General features: G+C 50.8%; 1 protein-coding gene across 3 annotated transcripts in view; it reads right to left on the reverse strand.

The window, feature by feature from the left end:
• The window catches only part of ARHGEF9 (Cdc42 guanine nucleotide exchange factor 9), a 372,437-nt gene that overhangs the window by 84,971 nt on the left and 259,781 nt on the right, over positions 1-27,685 (reverse strand). For 2 of the 3 annotated variants that reach the window (XM_029607691.1, XM_029607692.1), the window contains 2 exons: positions 15,816-15,995; positions 4,571-4,803 (listed from right to left, as the gene is read on the reverse strand). In XM_029607691.1, coding sequence (XP_029463551.1) covers positions 4,571-4,803; positions 15,816-15,995 — 413 coding nt within the window. Of the gene's footprint in view, positions 1-4,570; positions 4,804-15,815; positions 15,996-25,435; positions 25,547-27,685 lie in introns of those variants that run through there. The other variant, XM_029607693.1, reaches the window with a different exon arrangement.

Raw genomic sequence — 27,685 nt, forward strand, 5'->3', positions numbered from 1 at the left:
CCGCCGTACACTCTTCCTTCCCTTCTCTCAGCGCCCTCTCCTTCTCCAGGGACAGTGCTGGGGAGGAGCCGGCTGTCGTGGTACATGTGGGCACCAACGACGTAGGAAAATGTGGGAGGGAGGTTCTGGAAGCCAAATTTAGGCTCTTGGTTAGAAAGCTTAAATCCAGAACCTCCAGGGTAGCATTCTCTGAAATGCTCCCTGTTCCACGCGCAGGTCCCCAGAGGCAGGCAGAGCTCCGGAGTCTCAATGCGTGGATGAGACGATGGTGCAAGGAAGAGGGATTCAGTTTTGTAAGGAACTGGGGAACCTTTTGGGGAAGGGGGAGTCTCTTCCGAAGGGATGGGCTCTACCTTAACCAGGGTGGAATTAGACTGCTGGTGCTAACCTTTAAAAAGGAGATAGAGCAGCTTTTAAACTAGAACAAAGGGGAAAGCCGGCAGTCGCTCAGCAGCACATGGTTCGGAGAGATGTATCTTTAAAGGATACTAATGATGCATTAGAATTAGGGCATCCCAACAGTGAGGTTCCAATAATTAGAAAAGTAGTTCAAGTGCCTGTAACTAAAAACTCATCTGAGCTAAAAAATTCTAACTTATCCCTATCAATTAAAAAACAGAATGAAAATACAAACAAAAAACACACCTTGAAATGTTTGTATGCTAATGCCAGAAGTCTAAGAAGTAAGACGGGAGAATTAGAATGTATAGCAGTGAATGATGTCATAGACTTAATTGGTATCTCAGAGACCTGGAGGAAGGAGGACAACCAATGGGACAGTGGTATACTGGGGTACAAATTATATCGCAATGACTGAGAGGAGCATCCGGGAGGCGGCATGGTGCTTTATGTCCGGGATGGCATAGAGTCCAACAGGATAAACATTCTGCATGAGACTAAATGCACAATTGAATCTTTATGGGTAGAAATCCCTAAATTTCCTTGCAAATGTATTGTAAAATATAGAGATCTTATATATACCTTTTTTTTTGCCTTTTCAGTTAAGACAATTTCTAGATGAGAGAGCTGTTGATGTAATTGACTGAAATTAAGGCTGGTGATTGAATAGTATCCTCTTAGCAGAAGTAACCGTTCTGTTTATAATAATGTCCCTCGAGATAGCGCTTTACTAATGATATATGTGCTATATTTAAAAAGAGTTGTCTCCTTGTGTAGGATCTCCCACCCATATTGAGGGCTTATTGTTGGTATAACAACATATGTTACTTATTTGAATTTGTGTGTAAATTAATTTCTTATTATGCTATACATTTTCAATTCAATGTATATTGTAATCATTGAAAAAGCTAATAAACAGCAAATTATAGAAAAAAAAAAGAGAAATCCCTTCTGTGTCGGGGAAGAGTATAGTGATAGGAGTATACTACCGTCAACCTGGCCAAGATGGTGAGACTGACAGTGAAATGCTAAGAGAAATTAGGGAAGCTAACCAAATTGGTAGTGCTGTGAGGTGGAGAGAGGAGAGGGAGAATAGAGTGGGGAGGTGAGAGGGAGGAGAGAGTGAGGTGGGTGGAGGTGAGAGGGAGGAAAGAGGGAGGTGGGGGGAGGTGAGAGGGAGGAGAGAGGAGGGAGGGAGGAGAGAGTGAGGTGAGGGGGGGAGGTGAGAGGAAGGGGGGGAGGAGAGAGTGAGGTGGGGGGAGGGAGGAGGGGGGAGGAAGTGGGAAGGAAATAGACCGAAAATTTTTTTTTAAATGAAGCCCGATGTGAGACTGGAAAATTGGGCATCGAAATGGCAGATGAAATTTAATGTGGTTTAGTGCAAGGTGATGCATATAGGGAAAAATAACCCATGCTATAGTTACACAATGTTAGGTTCCATATTAGGAGCTACCACCCAGAAAAGAGATCTAGGCCCCCACTTTCAAAAAGAAACTTAAAACATGGCTCTTTCAGCAAGCCTACTCCATCTCACCCCCTATTACATAAAACCCCCCTATGAATGTTATACTGATATCTTGGTATGAACGCCTTTATGTCTGATGATTTTGTACTTTGCACTTTCATGTATATAGTTATAGTTATATTCCATAGCATCTACCCATTGATGCCTGTTATATGTAAGGGCTCCTCCCAAAAATGTATTTATATGTTGCCTAGTTCATCATATTATATTATGTTAGCTGTTATATGTACGGGCACTGCCCAATGGTTTTTTGTTCACTGTGAACCGATACGATGTGCGAACGGATATCGGTATAAAAGAAATGTTAAATAAATAAATAAATAAATAAATAAATAGGCGTCATAGTGGATAATACTTTAAAATCGTCGGCTCAATGTACTGCAGCAGTCAAAAAAGCAAACAGAATTTTGGGAATTATTAGGAAGGGAATGGTTAATAAAACAGAAAATGTCATAATGCCTCTATATCGCTCCATGGTGAGACCGCACCTTGAATGTTGTGTACAATTCTGGTCGTCGCATCTCAAAAAAGATATAGTTGCGATGGAGAAGGTACAGAGAAGGGCAACCAAAATGATAAAGAGGATGGAACAGCTCCCCTATGAGGAAAGGCTGAAGAGGTTAGGGCTGTTCAGCTTGGAGAAGAGACAGCTGAGTGGGGATAGGATAAAGGTCTTTAAGATCACGAGAGGTCTTGAACGGGTAGATGTGAATTGGTTATTTACTCTTTCGGATAGTAGAAAGACTAGGGGGCACTCCATGAAGTTAGCATGGGGCACATTTAAGACTAATTGGAGAAAATTCTTTTTCACTCAGCGCACAATTAAAGCTCTGGAATTTGTTGCCAGAGGATGTGGTTAGTGCAGTTAGTATAGCTGTGTTTAAAAAAGGATTGGATAAGTTCTTGGAGGAGAAGTCCATTACCTGCTATTAAGTTCACTTAGAGAATAGCCACTGCCATTAGCAATGGTTACATGGAATAGACTTCGTTTTTGGGTACTTGCCAGGTTCTTATGGCCTGGATTGGCCACTGTTGGAAACAGGATGCTGGGCTTGATGGACCTTTGGTCTGACCCAGTATGGCATCTTCTTATGTTCTTAACCTTCTCCCCCTCTCCTGAAGCAGCAGTGTCTTGGCCACGGCTCAGCCATAGATATTGATAACAATTTCTTGGCCTGGACCAACACGGCACTGGCAGCAGCAGCACCTTCCCAGCCCCATCAACCAAGACTGGCTGCATCTTCTGGACCTGGCTGCAGGTGGATTGTAGGTGGACCTTTCTCACCCTGCGCATGACACTTCTGGCTCCTGATGATGTCCTGGCAGCTAAATATATGAGAGACCTTCCAGAAAGCACCATTTTCTTGCATTTTTTTAGGGTGGATTTCAAAGGGGCCTCTGTGAGTGAGTGTTTTACGCGCAGAAATAGCCTTTTGCAAAACGTCTCGCGGGTAAACTTGCATGCATGTATCACGTCCACACGTAGGTTTACCCAGACTAAGCAGAGGCATCTCTGAGGTCAGAGCTGAGGAGGTGGGGTTTGGACTTAGGTGAACACTTCTGAACTTTTAAAGCACGCTGACGTTTTCACGGAAATCTTCTGCGGACGTTTTAGCAATTGTGCGTGGGTAGTTTCGATGGGATAATGTTCAAAGGAGAACATTCACTGTGAAATCTTGTGTAACTTGTGTGCGTTTCTGCTGAATTTCTTAGACGTGATGTTACAGAACGGTCCTCTGGACCGGCAGCCTGGAGGTTTACGACTCAGCTTGCCACTCGGGCATAGGATGACCAGAACCCCACGGGGAGCGATTCTGAAACTCCACGCTGGCGTGCACAGTTTGCAGATACTTTGTCGCCGCAGACCTCGTGCCTAATTTTTGAAAGGGAACGGACGCATGTACCTTCCCTTTCGAAACTGCCACAGCTGCAGGGTAGACACGGACCTCCTGCTTCGTTTTTTTCGGTGCGTAAAACGCCAACGAAAAAAAATAATGCACGTAGATTTGAAAAAACTGCCTGCGCCCGTTATCTGCTGTAATCCCATCCAAAATATGCAACCCCTCCCCCCCCAGGAATGCCTCCCCTAAATGCATCTGCGTCTGGAAAAAGCGGGCACCCTGTCAGCTGCTCTGAGCGGGTGGCCAGTTTACTCGGGCGAGTTGCTATTGACCTGCAGAGAAAAGCTTTGAAAAGTGTTCCCCTTGTGGGCAACTATGACGAGCACAGCTAAGGGCTCGGGGGGGGGGGGGGGGGGCGTGGGAGAGGCAGGTTCAGCTTCCGAATCCATCCCAGCGCTCGGAGAAATGCTGATCCGAATCACAGAGACCAACGGTGTTGTTTCTGGGTCTCCAGAGGAAGGACACGCCAGCAGGGCACAAACTGAGCCCAGAAAAAAAACAAAAAAATCAAAGAAGGGCTGGGAAGATCTGACTATTCACAAGGTTCCCTGACAAGTTGCATGCTGGGCTTGCACCCCACGGTGTAAATTAGCTTTCCAGCAGGGGCAGTAATTACGGAAGGCAGAACCAGGACTGCCCTGGTAAAAAAAAACAACAAAAACAAAAAACCCCAAGACACTTAGTGACCCTGCTTTGGCACCCCAAAATATTCCCTCACAACAAGGCTTTCAGACCATTTACACACCTGTGGTCCTGGGCTGTGTACTTCAGTAGCTCGGCCAGCTGCAGGGGGTACTTGCAGATCTTCTGCACGGGCGTCAGGAGGAAGCCGTCGATGGCAATGTCAATCATCTGCTGCAGGAGGCGGCATGCTTCGAAGAAATGCTGGTACCTGCCGTCCTTCATCAGTTTGGAGAGCTCCATGCAGGCGTCCAGGTGGTTGTTACAGTACTCTGAATAGATCCAGAAGCCGTCTTGCTGTGGGATTGGAGGCGGGAAGAGGAGGAGGAGAGAGGAAGAGAATTTCATCAGGTAAGCACCGAGGGCAGGTAAGGGCAACAACAACAAAAATCGTGTGAGGGCCTTGTGAATCCCCCACCCCGCAAAATGCTAGATAAGGTTTGCAGGCCCCTAAGCCCACGAAGTCTTCCGGCCTTCCCCCTTAATTTTAAAAAATAATGTTTATTTATTTATTTATTTATTTATTTATGTATTTATTTATTTTAAAGTATTTATATACCGTTTTTAAAATAAAGTTTTGTCAAAACGGTTTACAAAAGAGGTAAAATCAACAAAATTAAAATAAATTGGAGAAAAAAATACATAAAATGGTATAAAGCTGCCTAGGTAGCTCAATTAAACAAAATGCTTTAATGTTCATGTTTGCAGCTTTATAATCCCTCCCCCTTCTCTCCCGCCCCTGCCCTAACAGCAATCCTTTCACTCCCTCGTGGCCGAGAGCTCGGATCTTGCATTCGACTCCTGGCGCCTCCCGCACTGCTCGCAATATTTCTTTGATCGCCTTTCTAGTAGCTTATGCGACCGGCGTGGCCATTAGAGCAATGTGGGATGCATCGGGAGCTGGACGCAAGAGTCAGGCCCCCAGCTGGCTTTATAAAGGTTTGCAGTGGCATGAACTTTACATATTTTCTAAATGGGGGGGGGGGGCAAGAGGCTTCATTGGGCTTATATAGCATTTTGGGTGGGGGTTACTGGATCGGACCGCAAAGCCCATGGGATATTATTCATATCGAGCCGCTTACCGCTGCAAGTTTTCTGGGGCAGGCTTTCCTCAATAAAGCTTTATTTAGGGATATCCGGGGGAACATTTATCCCAGCGAATATCGGGGTACACTTATCCTGCTAACTTCTCATATGCCGTCCCCCCATTTCTCACCATCACAAGTTCTGATCAAAAAGCAGCCCCCTCCGTTGGGTCCAGTCACGGAGGACTTTATAATAATTTCCTCTGGGGATGTGACTAGAGAGCAGCTGAGGGACAGCGACATTTTCTCTAAACCGCAAATATTCTTTACTCTCCAAACACGGAACCCTTTACTTCCTCACATGGGGATCATTCCCACCATATCCCCCCTCTCTCTCTCGCTCCCGCTGTGATTCACCCGAGAACGCGTCTCACGCCAGATTTAAGAGGAGGGAATCCGAAGGAGAATTCAGCGCGCAGAGAGCGCTTTGCTCGTGTTGGACCGCGCGCTCTTCCATGACGCGCGAGCTTTCGGCCAACATCGGGCGGGGGGAGGGGGGGCAGGCGTGTTTACGTCGGGCGAAGGAAAGCGCATGCTCGGGTGATATTTTTTTTTTTAAATCTCCGCGCGCACTTTTCCAGCGGCTTTCCAACCTCAGAAACAGCCGGCGCACGCAATGGCGTGCGCCTTGCGCTCGCGGCAAATTTCAAAGTGAAAGTACGCCCGGACATCGTGCCGATGTGGACCGTTCCAATGTTGCACGTCCCCAAGCCCCCCGCCCACCCGAATGCACTGCAAAGATGTTGCATTTTGTGATTTTAAGTCAGACTCGGTATCTCCTACCGCGCCCATAGTCTTCTGTTTACCGTTCCTGCAGCATTTATAGATGCACGCAGCACGAGGAAATTAATTGGCCTTTGATCCAAATCGTATCAAAATGATCTGGAGACATCAAAGTAAAAACAGCGATTGGCTTTAGTTTATATTCAGTCTTTCAGGCACTTCAAAGCAGATTATGTTTAGGTACCGCAGGCATTTCCCTGTCCGCGGAGGGCTCACGGTCTAAGGGCCTGATTCACTAAGGCTTTTCTCCCGTTCTGTGTCTATGGGGGGAAAACGCTCAGCAAACGAGGCCCCGAGTATGTACCCGAGGCAACGGAAGGCGAAGTGACCTGCCCGGGGTCACAAGGAGCGGCAGCGGGATTTGAACCCTTGTTTCTCTGGTTTTTTTTTCTGACTCCTTGGTCCCCGCTAATCCACCCCCTGCAGCCTTGCCTGCTGCCACTCTACTGGGCCACGGCTGTCCTGCAGTGTCACTTGCTTTCGGAGGCGTGGACGGGACTCCGACACCTTCAGCCTCGGCAAAACCTGAACCGCTGCAGGCAGGAGAATGAGCGGCTCCGGGCGTGGGGGGGGGGGGGGGGAGAAAAAGGTCCCTATGAGTGTGAGCCTAGGCTTAAGCCCCCTCCCTCGTTTCTTCCTACTACTGCCCCCTACCGTGCTCCGCGTCCGCACCCAGCAGGTTTAAACTCTGTGTCACCGTTTTGTAGGCTATCGCCTGGCATCTACCACCCTCTCCGTTAAGAAGCAGTGTCTCAATAAATTTCTCTCTTAAACTCAACTTCTCCATTATATCCTGAAGGCCAGATAACAGCTGCAATCAATGCCGCTACATATAGCCATGATTCAAAGACAATAAAAGGAAGACTAATCAATAATACGTACAAACTTAATTAAAAGCAAGAATTCTCATGATTCTTCCTCCCTTGGCCTTGAATTTCCTTTTCTATGGAAACTGTTGCCTTCTCCTGTCTTAATATTTGAATCCTCCCATCACATCCCCCCATCCTGAGTGTACTCTCTGTAGGGGTCCGGTTGCCTATTTTTTATTTTTTTTTTAAGCCATCTTCATCTCTCACTGCCCTGCTGAAGGTTCGGTCTCCAGAGCTGAACATTTATTGAAGGTCTCATCGTGCTAGTGACCCTCATACAGAGACAATAACTCCTCTTTCTTCCTACTGATTAGGCATGTGCTTCCATTTTTGAACAACATTGCCTGATTTGTTTCATTTCGTTTCTGAACTGAACTGAAAAAACATTCAATAAACCTCATACTTTTTGAATTTTTTTGCTCAGTGCACGCTCTCTCGACTTCTACGCTATTACAACTCAATGCACACCAACTCAAAACGGCACAGACGACATCAAAATATCGCGTAATAAATGATAATTTAAAAAAAAAGAAACAAAAACAACCTCTAATGAATAACAAAAAAAAAAAAGAAAGAGAGGGTGTGAGATAGCACAAGTGGTCTGTAATTCCCCAGACACACACACAGGGGGCTCTGACTTTTCTTATGTTCTGTATTTACAAAAGTGGCTTTATCTTCAGCCACATTCACGCTCAGCATTTATCTTCAGTATTCCCTATTCACTGCTCAGATGTTACCCTCACCTTCTCCTGGTGATCCCGGTCCAAACCCCTCCACCGAGCTACCTGTGTCGCTAGCTTTACAGGTGCAGCAGACCAGATGCCTGGTCCAGCACTGGTTAAAGGAGGGCTTTCAGGAACACTCCTTCACATACCCTCCCTCTCAGCTCGGACCTGCCGGGTCAAGCATCTTTACTACACCCCCCCCCCCCCCACCCCATCCCGGATATCTTCCAGGGAAGTCACTTCTCTCCCCACTACAGTACTTCATCTGCGAGCAGGCAAGCCCCAATGACATCGAAGGCCTCCCAGGCCGTGGAGCAAAATCCGGAAAGGCAGTTCAGGCGAGGCCCCAGCTTCGGTGCGGCCTCCAGAGAAAGGTGAGAGGCCTCCCGTGGCTCCAGCTACGGGAGGAATCGTAACACTTATGGCCTGGATTGGCCTCTGTTGGAAACAGGATGCTGGGCTTGATGGACCCTTGGTCTGACCCAGTATGGCATGTTCTTATGTTCTTAAGTATCAGTAATAAGGACCAATCAGGAACAGCCTTGCCGATGGTGGGGAGGGAGCTCTGGCCAGGCTGTTGTGGGTGCACAGCCACTTCTCCTGGGCGCCCGATGCAGAGCGCTAGGGACGCACAAATTACCCACTGCGCGTCCCTTTCAGCGCGACAGCTCATTTGCCTACTGCATCTAGCGCCCAGGAAAGTTTGGACACATGTTTTTTTTACACACTGATATTGCATCGGCCTGCCTTTGCTGGAAGCCTGTATCATACTCCCATGAGCAGAGGCAGGGCCGGTGCAAGGCTCTCAAGCACCACACAGAGTGCCCCCCCTCCACCGTCTCTCTCTCTTCCCGATGCTGCTCACTTCCAACGTGCGCATCTCATTGCCATTCCTATACCGGGATGGCGTGATGTCAGCAAGGGGGAACGCCCCCGAGGTTCGCGCCAAGATTGGAATAAAGATGTGGGTGACGCACTAGTAGGTACCTGGGAGAAGCATGGTGGGAGGCTGCACCATAGCCGTTCCGGGGACACCGGAGAGGTCGGCTTGAAGACGCGGCGGTAGCCATCTTTCCTAGGTAAGCGGGAGGAGCCGTGAATAAGGTGGGGCAAACGGGGCGAAGCCGTCTAGCACCGACGGACGCAACAGGGATCCAATTAACCTCCCTTTCACAATTCTCTAGCTAACATCTGGACACTCTTTCCAATCCTGCAAGCTGAGGCACTTGTAAGAGCAAATTATTCATCTCTCCCTACGGCTATTTCTCTAATCCCCGAGTATGGAGTTCACCATTAGACATTTTTTTTGCTTTTCGTTTGGGGACTTTACTTTTATTTCTATTCCAGTTGCCCCCAGATGTTGCTTCTGCACCACAAGTGTGCGATCACATTTTTGTCGAGGTAATGGCAAGAAAGTTTTTGAGGTGAATCATGTATGAGGGACACATGGCTGCTACAAAGGGGAGTGACAACCTTGAGAAGATGTTGTGTGCTGTTTGCGCGACCTCGGGGCAAGTCCCTTTTAAACTTAACCCCATACTTCAGTTTACCCAGCAGCAGTTGTGCAATAGTCATAGCAGCACAGGAGTCGATGAGATACGGACCTCTTTTCCTAGGCGGTTTGCCAAGTGGCACACTAGAAATGCTAATCGCTCACTAGTCAGCACCATCCTGTATCTGTTCCAAGCAGATCTGAATTCTATCACTGCTACCATGTCAAGTGGTAGGAGATCCCCGGCATCCAGCACCCTTTCCGTAGCGCTGATTCATTACAGCCAATGTGTGCGGTCATCCGCTCTGGAGCTGACTGTACCTCTACACAGCATTATCATCATGTACAGATAGTGGTCCTTACGAAAATGCAATTTCCAAGTATTACTGCCTTCATGTACAGTGAAGATACCATAGGAGGAAATTGGAAAGCTGCTACGCTAAGGTGCTGGGAACTTGAAACAGTATGGTAACGAGAAATAATGAGCCCCTGAAGATGCTAATTCCTGCCCCCAAACTCCGCCATGCGCGTCTTTCATCTTTTATTGTCGAGAGAGAATGCACCGTAGTGGGTTTCTCCTTTGGGACCCACTCCCCTGACAGCTTGCCTTTCTGCAGATAATTATGGGTAGAAATAGAAATGCCAGTTTTATTTATTTTTTCATCAATCTGATAAGTAAAGTTTCCAAATAAGTTTTGAGCAAGCTTAAAAATGTGCAACAGTCGGGAGGGGGGGGGTTGCTATTCCACCGTCGACTAAGATGAAGCTAAGTCACGGACTCCTTACCCCTTACTGCTGAATCCTTTGCCTAATTCAGCTATCTGCATGATTTTTGGACACCTCCATTTGCATTTTATTCTTCTTTTCTCCTTGATGGCGGCCAAGAAAAAACGGCCGCCTGAGGGACAGGGCTCGCCCGTCTCGTCTGTTCCAAGTTCCAAGGTCTCGTCTCATCTGTTCCAAGTTCCAAGACCCCGTCTCGTCTTTTCCAAGTTCCAAGACCCCGTCTCGTCTCGTCTGTTCCAAGTTCCAAGACCCCGTCTCGTCTCGTCTGTTCCAAGTTCCAAGACCCCGTCTCGTCTCGTCTGTTCCAAGTTCCAAGACCCCATCTCGTCTCATCTGTTCCAAGTTCTCGTCTCGTCTGTTTCAAGTTCCAAGGTCTCGTCTCGTCTGTTCCAAGTTCCAAGGTCTCGTCTCATCTGTTCCAAGTTCTCGTCTCGTCTGTTTCAAGTTCCAAGGTCTCGTCTCATCTGTTCCAAGTTCCAAGGTCTCGTCTCATCTGTTCCAAGTTCTCATCTCGTCTGTTTCAAGTTCCAAGGTCTCGTCTCATCTGTTCCAAGTTCTCGTCTCGTCTGTTTCAAGTTCCAAGGTCTCGTCTCATCTGTTCCAAGTTCTCGTCTCGTCTGTTTCAAGTTCCAAGGTCTCGTCTCGTCTGTTCCAAGTTCTCGTCTCGTCTGTTTCAAGTTCCAAGGTCTCGTCTCGTCTGTTCCAAGTTCTCATCTCGTCTGTTTCAAGTTCCAAGGTCTCGTCTCGTCTGTTCCAAGTTCTCGTCTCGTCTGTTTCAAGTTCCAAGGTCTCGTCTCATCTGTTCCAAGTTCCAAGGTCTCGTCTCATCTGTTCCAAGTTCTCATCTCGTCTGTTTCAAGTTCCAAGGTCTCGTCTCGTCTGTTCCAAGTTCCAAGGTCTCGTCTGTTTCAAGTTCCAAGGTCTCGTCTCATCTGTTCCAAGTTCCAAGACCTCGTCTCGTCTGTTCCAAGTTCCAAGGTCTCGTCTTGTCTGTTCCAAGGCCTTTAGCTAACCTGACCTCTGTCCGGCCTGCCGCCTCTGCTGCTCTCTGCGGCAGGTCCGAAAGGGCTGGGAACGGTCGGAGGACCGTTCAGAGACCACCCTAGCGTTGGTGGTCTTTCCGGGGTGTGCGGGTCCAGCAGAGGCTCCGGCCCTCCAGATTCCTCGTCTCTACCCAGAGGGACTAATCTCGCCGCAGGGGGGCACCCAAAGCCTGGGCATCCAACACGCATTTTTTAAGACAGGGAATTTAACTCCAGCTCTGGAGTTGGAGTAAAGTTAACTCGCAGTCAAGTTTTCATGAGAAACATTAAATATGGGCTTCTGTGTTGTGATAAATGTGTCCTCCTCCTCCTCCTTAGTATCATCCTGAATCTTGAATTTACTGCATGCAGTGGAGAAAAATATACAGCACGCTCAGCGATTTAATCAAAAAGAGGTGCACTTTTCTTACGATCGCACAATTTATTGCATCAGGGGCTCATTGCTATGGGTGTCAAAATTTCAGCATTGAGATCAGCGCCTCATCAAAATAACCATAAAGAAGTGTGATCAAAATGGAGGCTCCTATTGAGCGATCACTGCAATTGTGGTTGCCCGATGCAATAAACTGCTCTGAGCCCCAGAAATGCACCAGTCCATCCCTTAGCCTGCCTTTCTCTCCCCTGCCCTGATTTCCCTCTCACTTAAATACTGCAACGGGCGTCCAGGGGATGTGACTTGCAGACCAGGACCGAGATTCTGGCACAACGGGAGTCTCCCGCACATTACGTGCACTGCCCTGGAAGCCCCGTCGGGATAAGCTAGGGCCGCAATATACTTTCTCCTGCTGCTGGGGGCCGTCTGTCACAGGTAGGGGAGTACAAACCGGCAAGCCTTGCCTTTCCTGACAAATTCGGAGAGACCTGGATGCCACTGCAGAAAGAGGTCAGGACGCTGCACAGAATTTTAGGACTTCTGGAACTGCAAACCCCACCCCACCTCACCCAACCCTACCTCCCAGGAATGGGTAAACTTCGGCACCTATAGGACAGACTCGTCTTTGCTGACCCGCCCTATCTGGCGGCCATTTCTGGGGGGGGGAAAGCATCCTCTCGCTGGCCGAGGCTTTGTATGACATTAACTCTCAACCATGCACAAAAAAAAAAACAGAATTGGAGGGCAAATTAAGAACTAAAAGGGCCTATCCAGCCTGCCCCCTTTCCTTGGTAACCCTACATCCCTTCCTCCACCATTCCTTACCGTCGCGTTCACTAAATAAGGCTTCTCCCATCTCCATTTCTGTTTTTAATTTTGGGTCTGTGCCTGCTGGGAGCCGCAGGTGTAAAATGCACTTCATATCCAGGAAGATGGGATCCGTTTTGAAAGGGTTTTGCCAGAGAGCTAAGCTGGCCCCTTTGAAAAGTGAAACCAAACCCAGTGGCGAAACTTAAGGGACTAATTTCATTAAGAAGCTAAATTTAAGGGGCCACAGAGCTGGCAAGCCCTAGGGGGGTGGGGCGAGGGCGGGAGGGATAAGGTTAGGGAGCGGATGCTACATCAGCACTCGGGCTGCATAATAAACCCTAAGCAGCTATCCCTGCATCTGGGATGGGCCAAATCCAACCCTCCCTCTCTCCCCACCCATTCCCCGCCCCCCCTCCCTCCCATCCAATCTCTTTCCCTCCTCCTCCTGCTGGTATCCCCCTGCCCTCCCCTCCCCCCTGAGCCAGAAGGAGGACAAATGCTTTAGTGACTTCTGCCCTGCTTCTGGGGGGGGGGGGGGGGGTGCGGGTGTCAGACGTTCCTTTATTTAACGTTTATATTCCACCTTTCTTGACTTGTCAGCCAGATAACAGTCCCGTACAGAAATTATTTCCCTGTCATCAGAGGGCTTACAATCTAAGGGAGAAAGGCCCTGGTAAATGAGAACCTAAGCGGACCGATGCAATATTATCCGCGGAAAGCGGGCGCTGAGCTCTCTTAACGCACGCATGGCGCCCACAAGGGGGGGGGTGCCATGCAATACGCAAATTAGGGGGTCGCGCTAGCAAGGAGGCGCTAGGGTCGCTTGCGTGGCAGAGATTTTTTTTTTCTTTTAAAAAAGTACAGAAAAGCTGGATTTTTTTTCTGCTTTTCTGCACTTTTCTTCAGCGAGCTGAGCGATGAATGTGCGTCTGAGACGCACATTTATTTTTTTGCATTTGGAGTGAATGAGTAATAGCCTCCTTCACGTGCATTTGCATGTGATGAGCGCTATCCCGTTCGCTCCGCGTCGGACGCGCCAAGGCCGAAGAGCGGGTGGGGTCGCGGCCATGAATAACAGCGGAAAGAGAGGAGGAGCGGGGAGAGAGAGAGAGAGGCAGCAGCCTGGGCTGGCTGCCAACCTGGACGTAGCGGCGGGAGCACGGTGTACAGCTCCTGTCAGCTCCGTCCCACCGGCTCTCCCGACTCAGCGTGGTTGTGGGACCCTCTACAGCACAGAGCCCGGCGCAATCACCCTGCCTCACCCTAAGCTGAGCCCTGAGCCCGTGTGCCTATCTTGGCTGACAATCAGCTGCCCAGATTTGCCCAGCTAAACTGAGTACTCTGTGCTCTTTTCCAAACTCGATCCAAAATAGTGAGCTGTAGATACGGATCAATCCAGCCTGCCCAGTTATTCTTGTGCACAGTGCTAAGGATGTTAAATCTGGCTATTATAGGCTTCTCAGGAAAGATGATTCCCCATCGCTGGCAGAGGCTGTCAAGCCTTCCTAGTTTAGATTACCGCAATGCATCGGGCGTTGGTTTGCCTGCCCACGCATTGCAGCTGCCGCACAGTTCTACCACCAGCTTCTTACCGGCCTTAAGAAGAGGGCAAATGTGTCACCAACTCTTTGTAATCTGCATTGGCCACCAGCTGAAATGAGAGTTCGTTACAAGGGAGCCTGTCTGGTCTTCAAAAGCTTATGTACGGAAAATGTACCCTGGCTCAAGTCAATGCTCCATGCATACAATCCCTCAAGAGCGCCGAGGTCTTCACAAAGACGTTTGCTGGAGGTCCCGTCAATGTGTAGAGTACGTCCAGTGACTGCTCCCCAACTCTGGGACACTCCAGCAGAGGATTTGTGATTAACCAACTTGTACAAAATCTTTTACAAAGTAAGGTAGTTGAAACAGTGGAGATATCTACTTGTTAGTTCTCAGATTCTGTTACATACTTTTTGTATTTTTTTTTGTTGTATTTGTCTGTTTTAATTGTTTATCAATGTTCATTGTATAAGCCATTGCGAGCGGTAGTGATTGGGCAACATATAAATATTTTAGATAAATAAATAAAATAAGGATATGTCCCTGATATCACCCACAGCAGCTGGATTTATTGTACGCCACCATCCCGTACCCAAGTCAATTTCTGGTTCTCTTCCTCATGAGTTCTCTACTATTCTGAGTATTCAAGGCCCCATACTTAATCCAATAGCCAGCAGTCACTTCCTTCCCTGACCCGGTAATAATCTAACCAGTGATCAAAACCAATGTGGCTGCTGCCCGAATATCTGCCTCCTAGCTCCCTGTGGTCCATTCATATTTGGGGAGCTGTAGCCTGCTGGTACCAACCTGTCCCCACTCCCTACATACAGTGGCACCGAGACGGGCTTCAGTGCAGGTTGTACTACATTATACGGTTATTAGAAAAAACAGATTCCTGTGACGATACTGAAAATCAAAATCCACTTACAGGCAACAAAATAAATAATCCTACTGCAAGGGCTCCTCACGGCTGGGCCAGAGTGTTACCCTTATTATAATTCTTTACGTCTTCCTGCCAGATACAAGGTTGATAAAGTGTGGCAAATAACATCGCACACTGGTGATGTCACACACGATGGCACACACACATGATCTGATTGGTGGCTAGTGGTGAGGATGTCACAAATTACAGCATGCATCCAGGCTCTCATTGGTGCAGACCAGTGAAGATGTCATAAACGAGAGTGACCACGTGGCATCCAATTGGTGCAGACCACTGATGACATCATTCTTGCTGGATCTAATGGAGTCGCACAACAGCGGTGCCCTCTCATCCAGTATACACAGGATATAATTAAACCACAGCAGCAGAAATGTCACATATGCCTCGAACCATGTATGAACAATTTCAAGAAGAAATTGAAAATATGGTTGTTCAACCAAGCTTACCCAGAATAAAAAACCATCAATCCGCGCCAAAGTAGACCACATTAGGCCTACCCCTTTTTTCTCATATTGAGGAACTATGTTTGTTATACTCCATCTCCTTGTTTTGTTTTGGTTACCCTGTCTTTCTTAGCTGCTTGTTGTTACCCCCTCTCCCAGTTGTGAATCTCCCTGTTAAAATGTAATTTTCCAAACTTAACCTGTTTACTGTAAACCGACATGATGTCCACAACGAATGCCGGTATATAAAAATGTTTAAATAAATAAATAAATAAATAAATAAATAAATAAATAGATGTGAAATTGCGTACAGGATCCAACTGGTCTGCTCCATTGTTACATATGGCACCGCTGTTGGAGCGAGCCACCGGACCACCCCAGCCCCCTGCAAGAGATCCCAGGCAGAAATGCTTACATGTTCTAGAAAGCAGGGTCCAATCTCACTCAGGTGAGGCTCCTCGTTGTTATATTGCTTCTCTAGGTCTCTGACAAAGCCCATCTGGAACCTGTAGATATCTTCAATGTTGCCGAATATGACTTTCAGCTGCTCATCGCTGAACATGTCCCGTCGCTTCCGACACTGCTTCAAATAACCCTGCACACAAAAAAAAAACAAGCAGGAGGGATCAGATCACCGAACCCGAGGAAGTGCACCGTTCCTCTGTAATACGCTGCCCACATGTGCATCCAGCTCCATCCCCACCGCAGGCTCAGCCTCTCACACTGACTGATATCAGGCCAAGACAGTTTCAGGGCCTCGTAAATCTACTTAAGCTATTCCTCTGCTGTGCTACATTTGACCTCGCTCGGCATTCTGTAATTTTTCTACACGCCTCTTCTCCTCCTTCCCTGGTTTAGCTGCAATAATCTATGCAGATTCGCAGAAATCAAAGCGGAAGGTGCCGGGAAGGGGATGGGGAGAGAGAGCAGGCAGCAGAGGCTCCAGAGAAAGCGGGCCAGAGCGGGGAGCCAGCTCAGGAAACTGCCCCTGGTCCAGAGCTCAGGAAATGAACCGCAGTGCACCGAGGAAAAGCAGGCAAAATTCAGCCCAACCCATCCGCCTCCATCAGATTAAGCTATAAAAATAGGGGACCCATAAGCCCATAAGGGGGAGAGTCAGCAGAGCACACCTAAGTTCCGTCAAAGTGGACTTACGCCCTCCCAAAACCGCCCTGTCGAAGTCACGCTGGCTGTTCGGTGCCCGGCAGTCTCTCCCGAAAGGAACTGGTGTGCACCCCCCTTCCCCGGGGGTACCCCCCATTCAATCCAGACGCAGGCCTGCGGTTACCGGGTGGGCACTTTTATAAAACTGTGCACAAAATCCAGTTTCGCATGCAGACGTCCGTGTGGAAAGGACCCCTCGCAAGAGCAAAGTGAAGGAAAGATGCGGGAAGTTAAAATAAAACCAGGCCCCTCTCCTTGCACTGCTCACAATATCTTGGGGGCTTTTTTGTTTTGTTTTGTTTTACTCTTATTATCAGACTCACGGATGTTTCACCCTTTCCCAAGTTTCAATTCTTTGCTGTTTCCTTCTAGTCTGCCTACGTGAACAAACCTGCGATATTATTATTATGAACAACTCTTAGACTGCATCTTTCAACGCTGAAATAAAAGGCCTCACTAGCAGAAAAAGGGGAAGCGATAAAAGCTCCGCAGAGTTTCTGGTGAGGCCTCCTCGCCTTGAGAAGTGCATTCAATTCTAGAGAGATCGTCATCTACACAAGGATACACTGGACCCAGGGAGAGGCAATGAAAAAACAGGAGGCCCGGGGAAAGGTGCACGGCCTGCACTGCAATCCCTGCACAGAGAGGACAGAGAGAGCTGCACGTGTGCTCTCTGGGAGCCCACGAGCCTGTGACTGGGTGTAGTGCACCCACCCTCCGCTCCCCACCACTACCACCACGCCGAGCCAGCGGGCAGGAGGAGGAGCGCAGTGGTGGAACTGGGGCCGCAGCCTCCTCCTTTCCTGCCCAGCACCCACCTTACCACGGCACCCAAGCAGCTTAAAGTGCGAATCAAGCTCCCAGCGGCACTCCCGCTGTTCTGCTCCCCCCCCCCCCCCCCCAGGCAGGAGCAGCAGGCAAAGGGGGAGGAGAGGGGGGGAGGGACTGGCAGGGAAGGAGGGGAGGTCAAGAACTGGCAGGGCAAGCGATTGAACTGGCAAAAAGGAAGATGAAGAGATAAGTGGCAAGGGGGATAACTGGGGGTGAGAGAAGGGCTGGGAGGTGAGGGGGGGAAGGGGGATAACTGGGGGTGAGAGAAGGGCTGGGAGGTGAGGGGGGGAAGGGGGATAACTGGGGGTGAGAGAGGGGCTGGGAGGTGAGGGGGGAAGGGGGATAACTGGGGGTGAGAGAAGGGCTGGGAGGGTGAGGGGGGGAAGGGGGATAACTGGGGGGGGAGAGAGGGGCTGGGAGGTGAGGGGGGAAGGGGGATAACTGGGGGTGAGAGAGGGGCTGGGAGGTGAGGGGGGGCAAGGGGGATAACTGGGGGTGAGAGAGGGGCTGGGAGGTGAGGGGGGCAAGAGGGATAACTGGGGGAGAGAGAGGGGCTGGGAGGTGAGGGGGGCAAGAGGGATAACTGGGGAGAGAGAGGGGCTGGGAGGTGAGGTGGGGCAAGGGGGATAACTGGGGTGAGAGAGGGGCTGGGAGATGAGGGGGGCAAGGGGGATAACTGGGGGTGAGAGAAGGGCTGGGAAGTGAGGGGGGAAGGGGGGATGGAAGAGGGGCTGGGAGATGAGGGGGGGCAAGGGGGATAACTGGGGTGAGAGAGGGGCTGGGAGATAAGGGGGCAAGGGGGATAACTGGGGGTGAGAGAGGGGCTGGGAGCTGAGGGGGGCAAGGGGGATAACTGGGGGTGAGAGAGGGGCTGGGAGGTGAGGGGGGCAAGGGGGATAACTGGGGTGAGAGAGGGGCTGGGAGATGAGGGGGGCAAGGGGGATAACTGGGGGTGAGAGAGGGGCTGGGAGATGAGGGGGCAAGGGGGATAACTGGGGGTGAGAGAGGGGCTGGGAGCTGAGGAGGGCAAGGGGGATAACTGGGGGTGAGAGAGGGGCTGGGAGGTGAGGGGGGGCAAGGGGGATAACTGGGGGTGAGAGAGGGGCTGGGAGCTGAGGGGGGCAAGGGGGATAACTGGGGGTGAGAGAGGGGCTGGGAGGTGAGGGGGGGCAAGGGGGATAACTGGGGGTGAGAGAGGGGCTGGGAAGTGAGGGGGGAAGGGGGATGACTGGGGATGAAAGAGGGGCTGGGAGATGAGGGGGGGCAAGGGGGATAACTGGGGTGAGAGAGGGGCTGGGAGATGAGGGGGCAAGGGGGATAACTGGGGGTGAGAGAGGGGCTGGGAGCTGAGGGGGGCAAGGGGGATAACTGGGGGTGAGAGAGGGGCTGGGAGGTGAGGGGGGCAAGGGGGATAACTGGGGGTGAGAGAGGGGCTGGGAGGTGAGGTGGGGCAAGGGGGATAACTGGGATGAGAGAGGGGCTGGGAGATGAGGGGGGGCAAAGGGGGATAACTGGGGGTGAGAGAGGGGCTGGGAAGTGAGGGGGGAAGCGAAGGGGGGAAGGGGATGACTGGGGATGAAAGAGGGGCTGGGAGATGAGGGGGGGCAAGGGGGATAACTGGGGTGAGAGAGGGCTGGGAGATGAGGGGGCAAGGGGGATAACTGGGGGTGAGAGAGGGGCTGGGAGCTGAGGGGGCAAGGGAGATAACTGGGGGTGAGAGAGGGGCTGGGAGGTGAGGGGGGGCAAGGGGGATAACTGGGGGTGAGAGAGGGGCTGGGAGCTGAGGGGGGCAAGGGGGATAACTGGGGGTGAGAGAGGGGCTGGGAGGTGAGGGGGCAAGGGGGATAACTGGGGTGAGAGAGGGGCTGGGAGATGAGGGGGGGCAAGGGGGATAACTGGGGGTGAGAGAGGGGCTGGGAGTGAGGGGGGAAGGGGGATGACTGGGGATGAAAGAGGGGCTGGGAGATGAGGGGGGGCAAGGGGGATAACTGGGGTGAGAGAGGGGCTGGGAGATGAGGGGGCAAGGGGGATAACTGGGGGTGAGAGAGGGGCTGGGAGCTGAGGGGGGCAAGGGGGATAACTGGGGGGTGAGAGAGGGGCTGGGAGCTGAGGGGGGCAAGGGGGATAACTGGGGGGTGAGAGAGGGGCTGGGAAGTGAGGGGGCAAGGGGGATAACTGGGGGTGGGAGAGGGGCTGGGAGATAGGGGGGCAAGGGGGATAACTGGGGGTGAGAGAGGGGCTGGGAGCTGAGGGGGGCAAGGGGGATAACTGGGGGTGAGAGAGGGGCTGGGAGATGAGGGGGGGGAAAGGGGGATAACTGGGGGTGAGAGAGGGGCTGGGTGGTGAGGGGGCAAGGGGGATAACTGGGGGTGAGAGAGGGGCTGGGAGATGAGGGGGGCAAGGGGGATAACTGGGGGTGAGAGGGGGCTGGGAGCTGAGGGGGGCAAGGGGGATAACTGGGGGTGAGAGAGGAGCTGGGAGGTGAGGGGGGGCAAGGGGGATAACTGGATGTGATAGAGGGGCTGGGAAGTAAGGGGGGAAGGGGGATGACTGGGGGTGAAAGGGGCTGGGAGATGAGGGGGGCAAGGGGGATAACTGGGGGTGAGAGAGGGGCTGGGAGATGAGGGGGGGCAAGGGGGATAATTGGGTGAGAGAGGGGCTGGGAGGTAAGGGGGGGCAAGGGGGATAACTGGGGGTGAGAGAGGGGCTGGGAGGTGAGGGGGGAAGGGGGATAACTGGGGGTGAGAGAGGGGCTGGGAGGTGAGGGGGGCAAGGGGAATGACTGGGGTGAAAGAGGGGCTGGGAGATGAGGGGGGGCAAGGGGGATAACTGGGGGTGAGAGAGGGGCTGGGAGGTGAGGGGGGCAAGGGGGGATGACTGGGGGTGAAAGAGGGGCTGGGAGATGAGGGGGGGCAAGGGGGATAATTGGGTGAGAGAGGGGCTGAGTGAGGGGCTGGGAGGTGAGGGGGGGGGGGGAAGACAGGGGTTTTTTTTTTTTCATTCTGGAAAGAAAGCTCCTTCAGTTCTGGGTGGAGCTCCTTGATATAAAGTTTGACACTCATCGTACGATGCAGAAATGCCAGAGAATTAAAGAAACGGTGCTGCCGGATTTCCCGTTTCTGAACATTTGGATTTCCGCCTCCCAGCGAGCTGCTCTCAGAGCGGATGGATCCTGGAACTCCGGCTACATTAGGACCACAGAGAGAGAGGGGAGTGGGGCTGCAGAGACCGCCAGGGTCAGGCCGGCCCGGGAGAGGCACCAAAGGACGGAGCAGGCAGCGGCAGGTGCCAGGCTGGGGGGGGGGGGGGGGGGGGGATCGGGTGCTTCTCTTCCAGGGACCCGGTCTAGGCTTCCTGGTTTGTTCCTTCCTCCCACCTACCACGTGAATCTTATTCCCCGGGAACTAAAATCTACTCTGCAGAAATAAAAGGAATTCAGACTGCCAAGGCTTTTCCAAAATCTGCCCTCATGACCCCACGTCCAGATGGGTTTTCCCAAGATGTGCAGGAGATAAACTTGCACCCACACTGCAGATGCAGGGTCTGCAGATTTAGCTCAGGCCCAGTCACTGGATCTGCTGCAACACTGCTTGGGGAGGGGGGTGGCAGGTTTGGGAAGCCCCTGGCTCTGATCATTAGGATTTCAGGTCCTTTCTACTTTTAGCTCCTGCGGCCTCTGACAACAGATTACAAAGTCCGGGCCGTCTTATTTCCCGCATGGTTTCAGATTTTTAAATATGCAGGGCTCTTCTTGCCCAGAGCCTGAAAGACCTGGAACAACCTTAGAGATACGGAGAGGGGAAAGGGTTACCTGTTTTTCCTAATTTCACTGGGAAGAATGCAGAAAGGAAGAACTGCCTGCCTGTTAATTCCCTAGCAGTCTCTGAAAGAACGGGAATCCCGAGGTCAAACTGAACCCGAGTTTCTCTCTCATGGGGCAGGTGGCTCTTCCAGAGCTGCAGGCCTGCTCCCACTGCCGTGTAAATGGCATCAATCGTGATCATACCGGGACTGGCTTGATGTGACCCAGTACTGCCCTAAGAGGGAGATCCACGTCCCGGCTGAGGGAGGGTCGCAGCCCCTGGCAGGGAGGGAATCCAGACTGGCACTTAGCACTAGCACAATGCAGACGTGCACCATCGGGGGCTCTCCGAAGGAGCATGGAAAGAGCCTCATTTCTGATGGCCAGTGTAGAGAGGCTGGCAGCAGCCCCCCCCAAAAAAGGGCTAGCAGAGCTGGGAGTGCAAAAGTGGGCTATTAAAGGCCATTCAGGATTTCACAGCCCACCCCTCCGGGGCCACAGAACATGTCCCCAGAGGATGCCCCTCCTCCTTCTGCCAACCCGCATGGGTCCAGGTGAGACGTCCTCTTCTGGGGGGGGGGGGGGCCACGTGGGCTCTGCTTCTGCAGCTGCACCCAGAATTCTCCAGCGTTTGCCCAGAGACCTTTTTGAATTGCGGACCCTCCGGGTCCAATCCAGAGGGTTGCCAGGTGTGGAGACTCTTGTGTAGGGGGGGTGGGGGGTGAGCAAAACCTCTTCCTCTAAATCCATTTATGTGCTTCTAGCAACCCCTCAGGGAGGGGGGTGCACACTTCCCAGCCTTGCTGAGCACTGGACTGCTCAGTGCAGGGTAGGGGGACATTGGTTCTGTGAGTTGGGGGCAGGAATGCACCTGCAGGGGCCAATAAAGAGCTTCACCCATAATGAGTCCACTCCAGGCTCCTAAACAGAGTTTACTGAAACCATAATCAAAGTTCCTGCAGATACAGAACAAAAAAAAAAATCACAATGCAAAATAAAAAAATATATCAGAAGCAGCTCACAGCCCTTTCAAATCTCCCCATCACTTGTGCGGACACGGTCCTCGTTTGTTTTTATTTTAAAATTTCGCAAAGTCCATAATTCACGTTACGTGCGGGTCACAACTGCGCGTCCGTGAAACGTAATTCCTACGCTGCTTACATCTTCTCAGCAGCCCGCACTTTCCCCGTAACAGCCTTTTACTACTGGCTTACAGTCCCAGCAAAAAGGTTAGCAGCCTCTTTCTCGGGATCCCTCAACGTATTCGCTGCCGGGCTCAAGTCCAGAACCTTCCCACCAGCGTCCGACTGGTTTTGAAGTTCTTGCCGCTTTCCGGAAAGAAAAAAATCACCCTTCTCTTCCGCGGACGAAAAAACTGGAACTCGGGCTCCCCTGCCGCCCCCCTTCCTTGGCTTCCCCAGAACCCAGAGATCTCCCGCAACAGCAAGCAAAACCCCTCCTCCGACTCGAGCTCTTATTCATGCTCTTATCCCATCGCCGGAACCCAGCACCAGGCGAGTGGCAGGCGCTCAAAAACCAGCTCTATCATTCTATCAAATTCTGTTTATTTCCCCCCAGGTTATCCTTCTCCTCCCTTGCAGGTCTTGTCCACTGAAATGTACTTTAGTTGCTTGGGGATTAGGTGCAACCCTTTTCTAAATGATCTCCTAAGCAGGGAGAATGCAGCCGCAGCTTCACAGTCGATTTCCACACAGCAGTAACCCGGACTTCGCGAGAGCAATTCCGGTTAGCAACACGGGGCTGGGACTATGGGGTGCAGGAACAAGGGGGGGGGGAGAAACCAGCCGCAAAAGGGGACTCGGTCACGTCGAGATGCTTTAGAAAACAGGCGAGATTTATTTCATTGTCCCCCCACTGAATGAATCAGGGAGAGGTGAACCTGTCCAGGTAGTGCCTGAGAAGGGAGTCGGTATGATCCAACAGACTTACTCCTGAGATTTTATCAGGTAAAAGAGGGGGGGAAAGCAGATCGCCACATGGCACAGGACAGAGTAACGGACTGATTTCTATCAGCAGGAGCGGCCCCGAAGATAACCGCCAGGGCCTGGAGTGCTGCTGCAAGTCCCCCTCAAAACAAAAAAAATCTGTGAGGCTCTGGCTTCTGCGCCTTTTTACAGTGTAAGGACTGGAGAGAGATTTCCTTTAAATCACGGTCGACAGGTACCTGAGTTAATCTTCTTACAGTGGACAATTGTCAGACTATTCACCTTGTCTATGGGTCCAAATCTTGTGCCTAATTTTCAAAGGACAAAGCGCATGCATGAAAACCCTCTTTGTGGGAATTTTGCACTCCTGAGCAGTTTTCAGACTTTTGCAGGTGCTCTTTCCAGCAGGTAAAATTCGTATGGAACGTGACACGTGTGGGTTCGAAAATGCAAAGGATGTCTTGTTCCTTTCTGAGCCAGTCAAGGGAGTCTGGCAAACCTCCAGACAAAGCCGTAACCAAACCATCATCGGGATGGGAGGACCCTGGCTTGGCAAAATCCAGAGGAAGACAACTCTCCCTGAGCGTCCAAACAGTGCTGACACAGATTAGAAGCCATTTGGAGCTGAGAAGCCCAGATATGACAGGTAACACAGAGAGAAAGGCGCTTAGGTTTCCTGCTCATAGTGGTGGTGAATGTGTGTCCTAGTGGCTCACGCTCAAAATGTTATGTGCACAAAAATGAGGCCGCACCCAAAAAATAAGCGCCGCTCAATCCACACACACACAACTCGTGTGCGGAGACCTGCGCGTATCACCAGTTTTAAAAAGTTGTGCGCTCAAAAGGCGCGCCCAAAACTGAGTGCACAGCATGTGTGCAGAGGCGCTCAACCCGCCAGGCTGCCCAGTTCCCCTAACCCCAACGGGAGCGGGAACGACATCGGAATGACGTGCCAAAGACGGAGACCGGAGGAAATCCTAAAACCCTCCGTTTCAGAAGGTAAAAACATCTTCCTTTTTTTTTTTTTTTTTTTTTAAACTTACCTGAGCTCAGCGCTTATCGGCTGAGTACAGAGACAGTCTCCGGCTGCAGGGGAAGAGGGCATCTGCTGTCACTGCCTCCGCACCCGCTGCCTTTCAGCTGTACAATCAGCTAAGTCCATGCTGGGAAACCCAGCTACCAGAGCAAGGCACACATCTGAGGGACCGCGGAAATCAACCTCAGGGATGGACCACTTGGTATCACTGCAGGAGAGTGGGGCTTTTCCTCCTTCCAAAATCTGAAGCAATCCCCAAAGGGAGATGCACGTCCACCATCTGCTGGAGACGGAGCATACTGGCAGGCTTGGGTCACTGCAGGAGTTTATATATATATATTGACATGTCAGCTTGCGCCGTCTCCATCTGCTGGCAGGGGAGCGTAACCCACTGGCCCTGAGTCCATCTGTCTACACACTAGGAAACAAATGTTTTCTGTGCATAAAAGACGAGCAGAAAACATGATTTTTGCTTATTTTGTGCACAGAAAATAAGATTTATGTGCACAGCAATGCTTTCAGTGCAGGGAACATTGGTTTTTTTGTGTACATAAAGCATATTTCTGCACAGACTTTGTGTGCACAAGTCATGTTTTCTGTGCATAAAATCCAAATTACAGGTCCCAGCATCAGAACTCTTGCTCCTGTCCACGCACTGACCCCCAGTGCAGGAAACTTTACTCCATGTCAGACCAGGAGGAAAATTTCTAGCGCATGTCTCTGCATCGGAGGATAACAGTTAATGCTTTCATTAACCAGGGGTCTCTATGCAGGATGCTAAGCAGCACACAGTTTGTTTGGGTTTTGTTTTGTTTTTTTGCGCAGAACACCTTGCTGCGTCGGGAGTAGCTTTTGTGCACAACCAAGGGCCCCGATGATTTCACCATTTCTGACCTCCCCCCTTCTTGCCAGTCACCCGCTGCGGTGCGAGGAGAGTAAATCTTAAAGTTTCGGCAGAGTGCAAACTTGACAAAGGCAAATTTACAGAAGAGAATCCAGTTCTACGGGATGTGCGACTGGGGAGAGCAGAGCTGCCGCGTGCCTGAGCACGGGGGCCCGCCAGGCGGCCGCGGGTCAGAGTGCGATCGAGGGGCACTGTCTAATTACCCTGCCATTATCCTGCTCTCAATCCACAGGACCGCAAATGCCAGCAGCACAACCTGCCCAGACTCGGAAAGCCGCTGCCGTTAGTGGTCGCATTGTTCTGGAAACACATTTAACGCTAAAGCCAGCAGCAGCAAGAGCAAATTGTTCACCGTCTCAGCCTTCCCTGGCTCCGCAAACTCTTCCTTTGGCTTTCTGTCAGAATCTCGGTTCCTTTGTCTTTTCTGGGTCCTAACATAGGTTGCAGACGCTGCACCATGGCTCCCGGATTCCCCGGTGAACGGCGGGCATCGCTTTGGCCAGCGGCTGCTCCGCTGTCTGGCTGGGCCTGGGCTGGAAGGGTGGGGGCACAGCTGCACTGACAGATACCATCAGGACCTGGGGCAAGAACAACAAGCACACAAACTGGGGAGCTGGGGGCTGGGCGTTACGCTCCAGGTGAACACACTAAGCAAGCAATCACCTGCTAACCTCATTATACCTGCCCAGGTGCGTTAAAGGCAATGAAGGAAACTGAACTCTGGCATTATCTACTGCCACAGAATTCTGACTCTTCAGCTTTAACTTCCAAAGGGTTTCTGCATTTTCTCTGGCTCACTGCACACAATTACTTCGATGCGAGGAGTTTATAGAAGGCTCAACTGGGTGGACTATTTCCTTTCTTCAAATGTCGTAAGGAAGTTAAGCATAATAAGGAAATAAAGGAAAATGTTTTATTATTCAGTGAAAATATCCATGGTACCCACAGCGTGCCCAGTGGGTGGCACTATGTCACCTTGCCCACAGCGTGCCCAGTACATGGCACTATGCCACCTCACTCACAGCATGCCCAGTGCGTGGCACTATGCCACCTCACAGCATGCCCAGTGCGTGGCACTATGCCACCTCGCCCACAGCGTGCACAATGCGTGGCACTATGACACCCTGTACAGAGAGTGCCGCTATGATCAGCTTCTCCTGGAACCTTGTGGAGTACAGTAAGGGGGTCTGTAGGTCCTGGAACCAGGGGGTCTGTAGGTCATGTAGTCAGGTACCACAAGATACTTTCTCCATGTGTACTGATGGCATGGAGCTTCTTTATGGGATCCTGTAAGTTTCCCTATGCATTTTTCCTACAGCATTCTGTCCCTTTCACAGGCACTGAAGTAGGTGAAACTCAGGAGCAATAGCAATGGGTTAATTAAGAAGAAAAGGATGTCCTTTATTCATTAACTACAAACAATGCAACTGCATGAATAATAAATGATGGCTCATAGATCGTCCTTCCTATGTAAGAGCTTTCTTTATTATGTTTGTTTAAGAAGAGATTGATTGGACAGTACTATCTCTAGGAAGTGTGTGTGCAGGCTTCAGTGCGGTTGTCTTTTCTGGCAAGCTAAGTACCAGAAGGCATTGAATTTCTCTTGTCTGTCATTTATCTGTGTGGAGGTCTTTTACCATATCTTCATTAACTTTTCCCTAAAAAGCCCAGTCAAGAACAGGTTTTATTTTGATTGACAAGTGGTATTTTAACTTTTCAGTCTGCTCTACAATCCAAAATCAGACATCCCATGTGTCTTATTTTAATTCCGCAGAATGCCTCTAGTAAAAATGTAACCATTTGTAACCAAGACTAAACCATATCCCACACAAGCAACAGTAACAAATGAGTTACTTTTCATGTATAAAGGAACATTTTTTTGCACAGATGGGACTGCATTTTTTAGCCACATGGAGCAAAGTTACACAAGAGAATTTGGTCAAAAAGCTCGGATCTGTTATTTATTTAGTTGATTTTTATTCTCCTTTTCCGCACTTCAGGTGCTGTAAATATTTGCCAGGTGTCTTTACTTCTGCTAGGGACCAGGTGTAAGTTTTAGAAAGATAAAAATAGCGAGATCCGAGGGGGTTTAAAGGGTCTGGGCCATGTGGGGGGGATGCAGGCTATCTAATTTGGGGGATGGCAGGACCTAGCTGTTGCGAATGCGGGAGGGCGGTCGCTTGCTCGGGAGAGTGAGGCCACAGCACAACGCGTGGGCAAAGCTCTGGGGGGGGGGGGGGGTGCCGTGGATAGGTGAGGCATATCCAAGCCATGGGCTGGACAGGCTTGAAGACTTGAAACACTCAGACCTCCACTAAACCTGAATGCACAGCGATGAGAACCAGCAACGCAATGCAGGTCCCTGGGGTAGCCCTCCGGCCACTCGAAAGCCCTTTTGGACCTGCTGCATAGGAACAGCGTGTGTGTGTGTATCAGGACAGATAGAGGTCAAGGACGGAAGATGACTCTGAAACAAGGACATGGCATGATGAAGGCGCTGGAGGAGATGAAGGCACTAGAGACTTGGACGAGATGAAGATTCAGAAACTGATTTGATACAGGTTCAGTTTCAAGATTCAAACTCAGATTAAAGTCAGGAATC

This window comes from Rhinatrema bivittatum, chromosome 6, assembly GCF_901001135.1.
Source record: "Rhinatrema bivittatum chromosome 6, aRhiBiv1.1, whole genome shotgun sequence".
Taxonomy (NCBI): Eukaryota; Metazoa; Chordata; class Amphibia; order Gymnophiona; family Rhinatrematidae; genus Rhinatrema; species Rhinatrema bivittatum.